This window comes from Mytilus californianus, unplaced genomic scaffold (assembly GCF_021869535.1).
Source record: "Mytilus californianus isolate M0D057914Y unplaced genomic scaffold, xbMytCali1.0.p SCAF_5, whole genome shotgun sequence".
NCBI classification, from domain to species: Eukaryota; Metazoa; Mollusca; class Bivalvia; order Mytilida; family Mytilidae; genus Mytilus; species Mytilus californianus.
In genome coordinates, this window is record NW_026262701.1 from 56,322,688 (window position 1) to 56,337,213 (window position 14,526).

At 30.1% G+C, this 14,526-nt stretch overlaps 1 protein-coding gene across 1 annotated transcript; it reads right to left on the reverse strand.

Annotated features, from left to right (window-relative positions):
- Positions 1–1,333: 1,333 nt before the first annotated feature.
- On the reverse strand, positions 1,334–14,515 carry LOC127702916 (NADH dehydrogenase [ubiquinone] flavoprotein 2, mitochondrial-like). Its single transcript, XM_052207226.1, has 9 exons — positions 14,413–14,515; positions 12,566–12,622; positions 11,862–11,924; positions 10,909–10,996; positions 9,648–9,747; positions 7,601–7,704; positions 5,885–5,994; positions 4,278–4,354; positions 1,334–1,508 (listed from the first exon to the last, which is right to left on the reverse strand). The coding sequence occupies exons 1-9, from the start codon at positions 14,455–14,457 to the stop codon at positions 1,406–1,408; spliced, it is 747 nt and encodes a 248-aa protein (XP_052063186.1). The 5' UTR covers positions 14,458–14,515; the 3' UTR covers positions 1,334–1,405.
- Between the last annotated feature and the right edge of the window lie 11 nt (positions 14,516–14,526).

Sequence of the window (14,526 nt, forward strand, 5' to 3'; positions counted from 1 at the left end):
CTGGTGGAGAGTTGCCTCATTGGCAATCCTACCATATACCTTTTTATTCTTTTTCTGCCTTTTTTATCTCAGTTTGTCCATAATTTTATAACTTTCACATTAAATGTTCTTTTGCTACATCAAATAGTTTAGTGGTCATGCCTTTTCCTCCCCTCAAGCTCGATTTGGAAACCCTTCTAAAATTTCTTAATGAAATTATCTATAATTTTGGGACTATATATGATGTGAATATTTATAAGTGTAATTGTTCAATCTATCAAAGGTCATAGCTCGTTAACAAAAAAATTAACCAATACGTTTGGGACTTAATATTGTGTGAACATTTACATGTATAAGTGTTATTGAACAAGCTATTACAGGTCATAACTCCTTAATAGCAAAATAACATTTGTCGACACCAAACATTACCTACATCTTGTTATGAGAAACATCACATTAACATTTGAAAAGATTACTAGTGTTCTAAAGTTATCATACAGATTCGATATAAAGTGTTATTTTCCAGTCAATCAAGGACAATAAATCTTTATTGCAAAAGGGAAACATCTCAATATCAAAATCGACCACTATTTTGTCCTGAGAAAAAACAATCAAAATTTGAAAAAATATCACATCAAGCATTTTCCAACTATGGCATATCAGCCTTAAAGCGTCATTTTTCAATCAATCAAGGACCATAACTCCAACACAGTAAAAGCCAAAATTGTCAATATTGAACTTGACCTCCATTTTGAAATCAAAAACAATACTGTAAACCAACTTATATTTACGGATACTTTATTTCGAGTTTAGCCCTTTAAAGCCAACTTCGCAGCAATTTAATTTCGTGTTTTTCAAATTAACTTGATGTAGAATAGGGAAAGATTCAATAAAGGCAACAGTAGTATACCATTGTTCAAAAGTCATAAATCGATTAAAAGACAACAAATCCGTGTTACAAACTTAAACCGAGGGAAACATATCAACCAAGTTTTACCTGTTTGCGATGATTTATATTCGCATTATCTTTCTTATCGCAAAAGAAAATAAATCGCTGGCGAAAATTAGTTTTTTTACAGTCTATTTGAAAATTTGAAAAAAAACGTTGATTGAAGTGTTCTAAATATTTGGCACAGAAAAAGTCTGATTCTGCACCTTCCACACATATATTAGCATTTTGATTAACCACATGTCCATTGGAAAACACAATTAGAAATTCTTAATTTATTCCAGAGACAAATGGCTGCACATATGCATGAATTCCATTTGAATTTATCAGATTTATCAACAAACCTCAATGTTGACATTTAACCAAAATGTTACTATTATCTACATTTAATTAAAAAAACACAGGTTCTTATCAGCTGACCATTTTATTTTTAAAATACTGTACACAAATTCAACAATCTATTTTATTATATGTCTATTATAAATCACTCCTAACACCAAATCCTGGACCTGTTGGTGGTGTATTTAAGCAAGTTAGGCCACCTTTAGGTTCTGAAGCAAATCTGTTATTTTGGCCGCTTCTGTAAAATAAAAGAACAGTATAAAAACAATTTCATTGGTTCTTACTTAAAGATGTGTATTTTCACTTTTAGGCTAGCAGATGAAGGAAAATAAACTGTCTTTGAGGAGATAGTTGGAAAAGGAATGTGATGTTTTTCAATGTTATAAATGAACAACTGTAAACTCAAGCCCATTATAATTATGTTAAACTTATTGTGCTGAAAAATCAGAATTTATTGATGTATGCTCAAGTTAGGACTGTGTCAGAAGTGAAAATAAAATACTTGATGGTTGGCATCAACAGATGTTTCTTTGAAATATCATACCATAGTCTACAATTTCAATGGGCTTAGTTCACAATTTATATCACACAAATAGCACTTTAACAAAATAGTGTACTTGTAATGCAGTTCTACAAGTTCACAGCAAAATGTGTGAAGGCCCATATTGAGGATCATCATATCTCACTACCAAACATTGTGGAAAAACAGATATGTTTCTAAATCCTGATATAAGGGATTGTGCATTCAAATTTCCAATATTAGATAAAAAAACTGACATAATTTGCGATATTATGATGAAATATCTAAAGAATGAAATGGCAATGAAAAAAAACCCACTTTTCCACTGAGATTTCTAATAAATTCATCTAAGTCAATCGGTAAACATGAAAAATGCAAAAAACATCTATAAATTAATGTTTTGAAACTTCGCCAGTCCACCTTTGACTTTAAATGAACTTGTTCTAAAAAGATTAAACTTAAAAACATAGGAAATTTATCATAGCAGAAGAATCTATTTCATCCAGTTTGACATCAATCTAGGTCACAAATATGGCAGTCTCACTATAGCATAAAAGCAAAAAGCAATTGCCTTAAAAACATGTGCATAAACAAAATTTAGTATTTATTTATTGGTTAAGGAACATATTGAGTAATATCAGTTATGTTTGTTTAAGTAGTGTTTTATGGAATTATACACCGGTGTATTTATTCATTTGCATACCAGAATTTCATTTCACCCCCATCTTAGCAGACGTATATAAATAAAGTTACTTCCCTTTTACTGCCAAAGGCAAGCAAAAACAGATCATTGAAGAAAAAAATTAAAATACTATTTTGTGTACGTTTTTTTAATATAAAGATTAATATACATATTAATGTTTATAATCATGGACATTGATGTAAATATACCATTTCATATTGCTACATGTAGTTTTAAAAAGTTCTTTTTTCCCAGCCTGTGTAAATAGCTAAGATGGGGTTGGGTGTTATTTTCAACAGAGGAATGAAACAATCAATTTATAAGATTTTTGCTTCATGAGTTCATAAGAAATAAAAGTATTTTCACAATATTGAAATTGAAATAAACTACAAATCCGTCTTGGCATTTCAACAATGGCTTTTGTCTGCTAACTAACTAATGCCCAGAGGCTGATTTTTAGTTTTTCTTTTAGGGTTGGCCCAAGGTCCCCCTTAAGGAGCTACATATATGGTTTACATACATAGTGACTTGTGTAATTACAATAATGTGTCAATTAACATATTTAACATAATATATACATATACACCCGACCCAATAGGTCTATAAGTCACCTAAATATTAAAGTTCATATTCGATATTTATATAATATTTTGTGAAATAATTGTGCTTTATATGAGGTATTTGCATATAATATTATGTTTAAATTCATACATGTATAATAACGCAATATAAAATTAGGGGATGTGGTATGAACTGTCACCTAGAGACAAGGAGACCCACTGAACTAGATGTTACGAACTCATTTCTTTCCAAATAAGAACTGAACATACTGTGGATTCATAATTATTCAATGAATACTAATTTTCCTGCATTTTGTGGCTACAGTTGAATATTTAAGTGCCAATCTGCCTAAGAATCAGGCAGTGGTGAAAACATGACAAACAAAAACCCACTCAAGTTGACATTAATCCATGTTCAAATTGTATAATGGTGCACGAATATAACATTCGTTTCCTTTTCCTGTTCTGGTAATTCAAGATATAATTTGGTTGAAATGCACTAGAAATTAACAATTAAGGGGAGCTAACTCTGTAATTTACTATCATTCCAACCAAAAGTTATCAAGAGATTTCCTGAATTACCAGACAAGCAGAAACAAAAGACCTACCATTGCTAACTCAGGATGAGGGTAATTTCAAAATAGGATGGTTAGATCGGTGGGTTTTTTTTTTTGGCCATGTTTTGAAATTTTTCTAAATTGCCTGATTCTTACAAAGACTGGCACTTAAGGTGGTACATAACACTACAGGGAGATAACTCTGAAAAATCAGCGTAACGTTTTAATCACGTTCTATTGTTAAGGAAATATTAAGCTTCTTAATGATCAAAATTAGTGTTTGTCAAACTGCTATATATCCAATGAATTTTTTCTGATAAAGTGTGTGGTTCGAGTTTTTTGAAATTTTTATATTTTGTCAAAGGGTCAAGGTAAATATTTCATCAAAATTTTATGAAAATTAAACGAGCCAAATTAATTTTAGTCAAGGTGTTTGGTACCACTTTAATATATTAACATATTACACATTTTCTTTTGGTTTGTATACAGATTTTGGCAAAACAATGAAATTAAATATCCATGAAAATATAGGTTTTCTTCAATCCACTAAAATTGGTATCCACGTAAATAAATGAATCCACAGTACAATTCATTAGAAATTGAGTAGACAGGAGTTATCTGCCTTAGATGGGCAACGGGCAATGACAAAATCCCCACTAACTAAGTGTATCATTTTCTAATGACATACCTTGGACCTGCCTTTGGAACTTTTCCAGCTTTTAGATCATTTAATATACCATTTATATCATCTACGGTTAAATCTTCCTGAAAATATATAACAAAGACCTGTAAACAAACTGAACAATAAAAAAAATAATTATAGTATTTTCAGAAATAAGGAACATTTTGTGTTAGCACTAAATGCTAAAACAATGGGCATACCTACATGATTGGAAATTACAGGTCTGGTGCTTGTATTATATGCCAGCGAAGCTGGGCTAGCACTTATGGTATATAAATGCAACTAAAATAAATACTCATCCATATTGTACATACTATCAAACAGATTTTTTTCTGTCACTTTGGTTTAGTTAAGTTTTTCTTTAAATTTAAAAAAGGCTGTTATGCTACTAAAAAGACGGAATAGAAAAGCACATTAAAATAAATGGAACAGGGCAAACAGAGTAGCAGTGTTCTGTATTTTCATAGTAAATGAGAAATACAATATAAATTTTATCTGCTTATGAATACAAGAAGAAATAAATTTTGGTAAGTAATGCAGTTCACTTCAACTTTTTTGTACCACTTAATGTTGATGATAACCAAAGCATGGACTATAATAACAAGAACAAGTAACCTTTGACCTATATTACGTAACATGTCCTCTGCTTTCCCTTTCTCTCATAATACAGACAGCAGAAATCATATATCCATATCAAGATTTATCGCTTAAACACTAAATGCTTGCTTCACTAGAATTTTGAATAGCACCTGTCTCATTAAACATTTCCCTACATGTGAAAAATATGTCATCTACTTTTGAGTGATGTATAATTCATATAATGCTCACATATTTTAATATAGTACACAACAAGTTAAAGATGACTCTTTTTTCTTTTATTTTAAATTTACTTCAACACACTGTGGGATTCAGAGCTACAATTTCAAAAATTTGTTTTAAGAACAAGCCAAATCTTGTGTTTCAAATAATATTCTGTTTAAAAGAAATTCATTTTCAACTAAAGAAAAATTATTTTTTCACTCAAAGACATTTCATTCTTTCTTTTAAATGTCAAAGTAATAAATATCATTTTTGCTTCAAATTCATATATCATTATACACTTCCAAATACTGAAATATCTGAATTAACAGTATCCTGCTTAAATATGTTAAATAATAAGTGTGTGTAATCTGAACTAGTGTATCAGAAAATTCATGTACAGTGAGAGTTATAAGGCAAAAATAACATGTTTAATCTAAAAATATAAAGTTTTGGATAAAACAGATTACCATGTCTTTTTTTCAAAAGTCCAACTATCTTCTATTGCTTTAGTAATAAGTAATTTTTTTTTGTAAATGAAGGATGATAATCTAAAACATTTGTTTTTAAGTTTAATAAAACAGTAATCTTCATCTAATTTTTCAAGAAAATTTAACATCCCCCCATCAATACATGCAATATATACTTATCATGCTTATGTTGCATTCTTTGAAATTAATTACAATTAGGTCTGGAAACAGATTAGTATAAGGACAATCTGGTTTCCTTATCCCTTTGTATAATACTGCAATCATATTTTGACTGTCATGTTTTCATATGAAATATGTTTAAACTAAAGTCTTTATTAAACTTACATAATAATTGTCATTAATTTGCACCATGGGAGCATTAACACAGGCACCTAGACATTCTACTTCTATCAATGTAAACATATTGTCTTTACTTGTCTCTCCAACATTAATACCTGAAATAAGTAAAATTCTAATTTTTAACATGTTTAATAAATCATAGTTATTTATATCTAACTTAAATCAAACAAACAAAACATAAATGTATCCATAGTATGCAATTTGCTGATTCTCTGTGAAGTATGCAGTATTTAGGATTGGAAGCACATATTAGTAAGCTTAGAATATGAATAACTGAATAGGTTGTCAGTGGGTTGCTCTAGTACAAAGCAAAAAAAGTGAAAACAAATATACTATATTGATTTATACTAATGGCAATATTTGCTTTCCATTATTTGTAGGTTTTAAATGATATACAAGGTATATAATCAACAAAACTTATTTTAACAAAATGAACAATATCAACATTTAACAACATATATAACATTTGCAATTTGTTTCTTTTGAACAATTTTGAGAATATACAACTGTCATAAATTCCTACCATAAACTCAATTGCATGTCAGCTGTTCCAAAGCAAAATGCAAATATGAACTTTTAATTTGATTTGAGAGTCTATAACCATGATTATATTTGAACTGGTATTTTCTTATTCTTTGACAGTAGTTATTTCTGATCATTAAAAGAGTCAATTAAATTACTAGGAATGGGGAAATTTTCTTGCAAGTCATAATTTGGCATATTTCTTAGTCATGTAAAGTGCATGAAAGAAAACATTTTGTAGAAGGTAGCGGTATTGATGTGAAGTGCCAACTTTGATGTGGAAATTACCGCTGCATTTAAATTTTGAAAATAACCTGGGAAAAATATCAACAATGACAGTATCATATTTGTGGATTGTATTTTCAAAGTGCAACATACAGAACGGCTGATGCATTGCATGAGTGTTGTTTGGGAACTATTAAAGAGGCCTTTGCTTATTTTAGAGGACCCAGCTAACATAGTTATATAGGGTTATACTAAACTTACCCTAAAGATATTGAAAGAATCATATTACTGGACTTTTAGGTTCTTCCATTTCTTTTAAACCAACCAGTGTTTTTTGATGAGTCAATTGCTTTTACATTATAAAAAATCAAATTGTAAAAAGGGGTTATCTTGAGCTTTCATGTAAGAATTTAGAAGCATGAAGTTCCCCGAAGAAAAGTTGAAATTTTTTCAACAATGTATGAAGAAATATAAGAAGATATCAACTAACACTGCCCAGTTGGGATTTTTTCTTTTGAATAACACCCCATAGAACTACTGAGGATTTTTTTTTAGGAGGGGGGAGGGGGGTACCAATTTTCGTGGATTAAGGAAAACTTGCATATTTGTGGATATTTGATATTTGTAGTTTTGCTGAAGTCAGCTTATACATCCACTTCATTTGAACTTAGGTGGATAGTTGTCTCATTGGCAATCATACCAAATTTCCTTATTTTTATATTCCAGTATAACATTTGTTATTCGTTAAACATTTACATTTGTGGTTTCCTGTCCCAACGAAATACATGAAAATTGGTATCAAACGAGTAATAATAATTTCACAATAGGTTTTATAAATGTTGAAATTGAATAGCAGTTTTTACATTTAATTGAATGAGATTCTAATAAAGTATCATTAAATAATATTATAATTTCAAATTTTAGCATTTATCCAATTTATCAGCACTAAATTACCTAAATTCTTCTTAATTGCCTCTAAGATAAGATCTGATCCAATACCTCCTAACATACATGGTGTGGTTGTGCAGATCTGTACAAAGTATTTACCAACAGGTTGCCTGAAATCGTAATACATGTATTATAATTGAATTAAAGACATTATTAGTTTTAGTTTTATATATACATATCATATTTTCAAAACTAATTGTTTGCATTTTATAAGCTTTGTTGGTGTAACTGATTATAACTTGACTTGGATGGAGAGTTGTCTCATTGGCACTCATACCACATCTTCTTATATCTAATTACAGTGCTATAAATACAGGCATTTATTGCTATAGACAGAAGTTCTCCAAAAAACTATGATATAAACTGGTTTTAGGAACATGAAAATTTGATGAAAAAAAGATTTCGACAAATAGAAAATTTTGATAATTTGCCTGTTTCATGGTTTACCAAAATTGTTTATGGTGTAAACTGCACCCTTATGAATGTGAGGTTTTATTATCCTCAGAGACAGTTGGTGTGATCTGAGTGCAATACGAAAGTAAACTACTTCAAATTGAACATATGATATGTCCTTCCCAAGCAATTTTCGTAAAAATATCATGTAGCGTTTAAAAAAAATATTGATTGTTTTACTGTAAAAAGTTTCATATTCCTGTATTTTACACAATTCAAAGTCCCATAACTCTAAAATCTACTGACTATCATTCCTAATAATTTGGTTCAGCTTAATTTAAAATTGATCAAAGGTATACTGACCAGTCATGGGTACATTGTAATACTTAAATAAGTTTTTTTTATATACTTTAAGATGTAAGTAGTATTTATTTGTATAAGTTAATCTTTCAAATTTAAATTGTCTTTTCAATTTTTTAATTATCTCCCCTTAGGGCTATTCCATGTAAAGGGGAAAGGGGGGCAACATTTTTTAATACCCGACAACCTATAATTTTTATTCTTATTTGTAACATTATATTTGCTTCCGCCTTCTTCCCCTATTTTTCGCAGAAAAAAAATGCTGTGTCCAATGCCCCCATAGTGGCTTACATTTTTTTTTTATTTTTCAAGTTTTGGTATAAAGTCAAAATATGCTTGAAACATTTTGTTTTCATGTTTGCCATTTATTTTTTAATTATATTTTAACCATTTATCTCAGGAACTCAGCAAAAACATCTACTATGCGCAGATGTTAAGTAACTGTACAAGGCCTTAAAAATGTGTCCAAATCAGCACTTTGAAAATAACAGAAAATTCACGAGTTTTTCAATCTCCATCAAATTAAAGTTTTATAAAATGTAAAAACAATATGAAAGACAGGCAATGAAAAACTCCATTAGAACAAAGAATACCCTGGTAATTCAAGAAAGCAAGAAAGTATTGTTTTCTTACTTATGAATATTAAAAAGATCTGAATGACTAAGGGAGATAACTATACCTGTAAAATTATTTACCTTTATTATTTATTTACCAGCAAAAAAAAGTAACTTGTATAAGTATTTCTCCTTACTCCTGGAGTAATTGAGTGACATGTGTTTTCCATTTCATATCAATTAAAGTCAGATAATTATTGAACAACAAAATTGAAAATGATACAGAATTGAATAATTTAACATGTTTCATAAGATTTTAAGTAAAAATATGGTATACAATTTATGTTACTAGTACAACTGTACATCATAAATGTAAAGTGTAACAAAACATACATAAAATGAAGGTCACCTAAATACAGAAATGTACATATTTGGTTGTACAACAAACATTTGCCTTTAATTTATTCAAAATTTTGAGAAATGAAAAAAAATGTTTTACAAAGGTTTTTAAAAGTGCAAAATGCAAATGTGGACTAAATCAATTGACACATAAGAAGATTTTTTTAGAAAAGGTTTGAGAAATTTTAAAATAAATTGAGACAAACAAATTGTGAGATTAATTGGATAACAGATGATTCTGATGAATTTAAGATATAAAATCTAGATTTGAGAACTTTCAAGAATTACAGAAAAGGCAACAAATCAGTCCAAATAATATAGCAGTTGTATGGATACATCTTTCTTACCTATTGAACATTGTGTAAAATGTTGCAACTTCATAAACTCTCATTTTTGGCATTTTTAGCATATCACCAACCACATGCATAGCTGAAATGGGTAGCCATCCTAAAATAGATTTAAAAAGATGGAGACTGATACATAATACATAAACAACAATATACTTGTTAAATTATGAAATAACATTTGTAAATGGACTTAATTGTAAATGTATTGTTGGGGTTTTGCTCATTATTGAAGGCTGTACTGTGATATATAGCTAGTTGTTAACTTTTATGTCATTGGTCTCTGGTGGAGGGTTGTCTCATTGGCAATCATACCACATCTTCTTATTTTTATATTAAGAATGATTGTACTTTTTCATTCTAAATTACTGAGGGTTGTCACAGTAATAAATGTGTGATAAAGGAATGCTTTGTCATATTGTAATATGCTTCAATTTTAATCGACAATTCCTTTATTTCTTCAATGAATTCAATGACTGACCTTTAAAGAAACAAATCTCATTACATCAAATTTCTGAAATCCCTTCTAAACTCTATATAAGATTATTTCTGGAAAAGCCCTGCACAGGTGTAGAGGTTTATAACTGCATTTAATGTGAAATAATGTTTCTTATGGATGTTTGCTCCTCTTGTTTTTGAATTTTTGCCAGATATTCAGAATCCTCTGGTTTTATCCATGTAGGGCCATTGAAAAATGTGCCCGTAAACCCCTACTTTTCTTTGCATAGTTTTATTACATAAATTTTAAAAAGCTATTTTTGAAAATTTTATAAAATCCTTGTTATTTTTTCATAATTTTTGAAAGAAAAAAGGTGCCAATGTTAAATGTATGAAAAATCTAGACTAATAGAGAGAATCACTTTCCGCCAAATTTTCAATGGCTTATATCTTGAAAACAAGCACAGGGACCATTCAATTTTTTCTGCTTTTTAAGTTCCTTTATTCACATACTTTCGATTTATAACAGTCTTTTAAAAAGCATGTTATTTTGAAACAGAGTAGCAAACATCCTTAAACAACTTCTTTTTAGTTTTTTATAACCTAAACCTCAGAATATACATTAATGTCAGTCTTAAACTATATAAATTAAATTTAGCGACTTTTATTTAATTCAGGTTAAAAGCAAGAAAGCATTAACTATTTTGATGCACTCCTGAAGAATAAGTTAAATGATAACAATTTCTAGCTGTGCGTGTACTGATTTTGTGTCATGGATGGATACCCCATATCCTTTCTTTTTCTATTCTATATATATAATACTGACCATGTTGTCTCTGGGCCAAGTCTAACAGTGGAATAACTGCTGCAGCTTGATGACCAATTGGGTAATTCTTAATGATCAACTCACATCTCTGAAAAATATAATACACACTAACAGTTCATTCTGGTTAGTCTTACAGTTTAATAAGCATCTAATGTGTGTTACATATTTGGCAATAGATATTACAATTGCATTTCCTGATGAAACAAGCTTTCTTCTTTATCATTGTTGGTAAGAAATATAATCTTTATTTTTCAAAGGTGAAAAATGAATGTTTACAGAGAGAGTTCATTCAAGTCAAAGTTAATCTAGAAAGTTTCAGATCATTTCAATTATGTGCATCTTCCAGTGTCCATCACCATCTTCCGGTAGAAAAATTATAAAATATCAACTCATAAAAGTCCTCTATTAGGTGATATTTCTATCATTGAGCAATCCCTTGATTTATAAGACTCTCTTATGATATATTTCATTCATACATCTCCAAAAGTGTTATTAACTATTGAATAAGGAATGTGATGGATGAGCTCTTGATTTTTGTTTGTTCTGAAAAGTAAGTATTGTGTCCAAATTGGCATTTGGTAGAGGACACAACTCACTTTTGCTGTTGTATTGTGTATCAGACTGAATGTCTTAATATCAGTGTCATTAAATGTTTTATCTAGGAAACAATGCAATGCACATGTTTTTTATTCAATCAAAATGTTTCGTCTCATCCAATAACTTCTTCAATACAATTTAAACTTCAAAAATCACCGATCTTGTACACAGCACTGCATTATAAACTATTATACATGCATTTGTACCCTCTTAGAATAGTCAACTTTATGTTGACTACGATAATTACTTTTTCAAGTTAGACAAATTTTGATTAGAAGATTTTTTTGGTTTGTCTTTCCCTCTCTTGTCCATGATATTGATTGTCTTTCATATCTTCTAACTATTGTATTGCTTACCTTGATATTTTCAGGTGTAAAGGCAAATGGAGTGTCAGCATTGTTTTCTGGTGTATCTCTATGCTGTAAATACATCAGGCATTACAAAATTGCAAGCTAAATATCAATTTCATAAGTTCATGTCAAATAATTTGTTCAGGATCATTTCTATCAGCATTTAGTTTTCATTTAATGATGATTAAGCTCACAGTAATAAAAAGTTGAAATGGCTGTTTTTAAAATCAATCACACTTTGTATTTTTAATAAAGAAAGCAAAATATATAATGCTGACAGACAATTGCAGAAATCAGCTGAAGGGCTAAATCATGCTAAATAGAATCATCCATGTTTTGTTAAAGTTTTAATTAATGGCTGTTTTCATTTGGTCCTGTTTTATGTCACAGGTCTGTTTTAATGGCTTGAGAATGTCTGAAATGGTATGTGGCAACACAGCGGACATTGAAGCATCCGAGGCAATAAATTACTGTTTGAGGACATATAAAAAGGCCATTATATATAAGAACACCCATTACTTGATACATTTCTTAACCAACAAGGGATTACATCCATGACCTCCTGCGCTTAAGATAAGCAAGCTACCAAAAGGCAATGTAGGAGAGTTTTTCCCCTTTGACATGTTTGAGTAATCAAGTTTATGTGCATATAGCAACGAATACAACAACAATCATAACAATGAATTAACGGTTAGTATCTTTATACTTACAACATACAGCTGACCTGAACATAGTGGTGAGGCTCTGTGAAACTGCCTGACTTGAGTCTAAAATTTCAAAGAAAAGAAGTTTGTTAAATAATGTCATTTTAACTATTTTTTTCCTATTTCTAAGATACTTACATTCATGACATTGTACATGTACTTCTGAAAAAAAATTCAGGGAAGAAGAGAACATGTATTTTTGAAAAATAAAATAGTGTCATTGATTACAATATTATACTATTGGCACATGTCTCTATTTTAGGCAATCTAGTATAATAATAATGAGACCTACTTATTTTCTATATTATTGAATAGGATGGGGCAAATAAAAAAATATTTTGGGAAGCAATCTTGCACAACATTGTACAAGGAGTTGTATGCAATGAGTTTGAATGTTACCTGTGTGACAGGATTGCTTCCCTTGAATAGTTAATACTTAGTCAGCCGTAAGTGGTTGAGCTACAATGTAAGGAAGTACTACTTTAGCTCAGTCTGTTAGGGAGCTGCCTTGTAACACAGAGGTCCTGGGTTCAAGTCCGGGTGGAGACAATGTGATTTTGTATTGAAAATCATGCTCTCCAGTTACATTTTATGCCCAACTAAAAAAAACCCGTGGTTAGAGAGGATTTTTAGCCAGGGTATATGGAATTATAGTAATCTTGTACCATTGCAAACTCATACCAATAAAAGCAAACTCAAACCACTTCAAACTTCTACCATGTCTACCACTGCTAACTGGTACCACGGTAAATTTGTACCATTGCAAACTCGTACTAACTTATTTAAATGCATTCAAATGGTGTTAAATGATGAATAAATATTTAAATTTCACTAAATAACTCATAAGCATGATAAGTCTGTAAAAAGTATATTATTTGAAATCACAATGACCAATTTGTAGCTGATTGTTCCTTGGCTAATTGGATGAAGAAAACTGTAGCAGAACAAAGGATTGCATGTATTAATTAGAATGGTAAAGCAATGATACAAAATTAAAATAAAATTAAGAAATTCAAAAAAAAATTTATAAAGATTTGCAAAAACAATTCATAAAACATTCGTATATTGTATATTTTTTCAATCATGTCAATATAAAAATTCAGGAAAATCAATTAACATTTTATAAAGATTTGCAAAAACATTGCATATATATTGTATATTTTTAATGGTCAAGTTTGCAGTGACATGAGTTCGCAATGGTACAACTTTGCAGTGGTACGAGTTGACGTGGTAAGAGTTTGCAATGGTACGAGTTGACTCGCTTCCGGTTATATGTTGTAAGAGTCATAATGGTATGATGACTCTTGAGGTGGGGGAAGTGTGACAGGATTGCTTCCCTTGAATAGTAAATACTAAATATTTAGTCAGCCATAAGCGGTTGAGCTAAGCCTAAGGAAGTACTTCTTTAGCTCAGTCGGTTAGAGCGCTGCCTTGTAACACAGAGGTCCCAGTGGAGACAAAGTGATTTTGCAATAGAATCATGCCATCTGGTTACACCTGTATCATTGAGTTTATTTAACTTTTTGACTGGTCATGTTGGTTGCACACTAAATTATCAGAAACAAAAATGCATTTCTGCCCTCTGAACAGCAGCTAGGTCTAGAAGGAAATGGGAGGTTTGAAGGAGAGGAGGTGTATATTGAAAAGGTTATCAGACAGATCCTTTATATAAAAAAAAAACAGGTTTCTTCAATTGAATCTGCATAATTGCATCTTACATAATGCTAACATAAGAATTTCTGGGAAAGGTCAACTAAAAAAAGATAAAACGTCTAAATGTCAGAAATGCAAAACCCTATTTAGCATCGTCACAAAATTCTTATAATATTAGAAGATAACTTTTTTATGCATACAATTGATTTTTGTGTCAACAGCTTTCTACAGAGAGATCGAATCATGATGTTTGCCGATCACCAAAGTCTTTCTGAAAACCGGAAGTTGGTGAGTTTCATACCGCATCTGTTTAT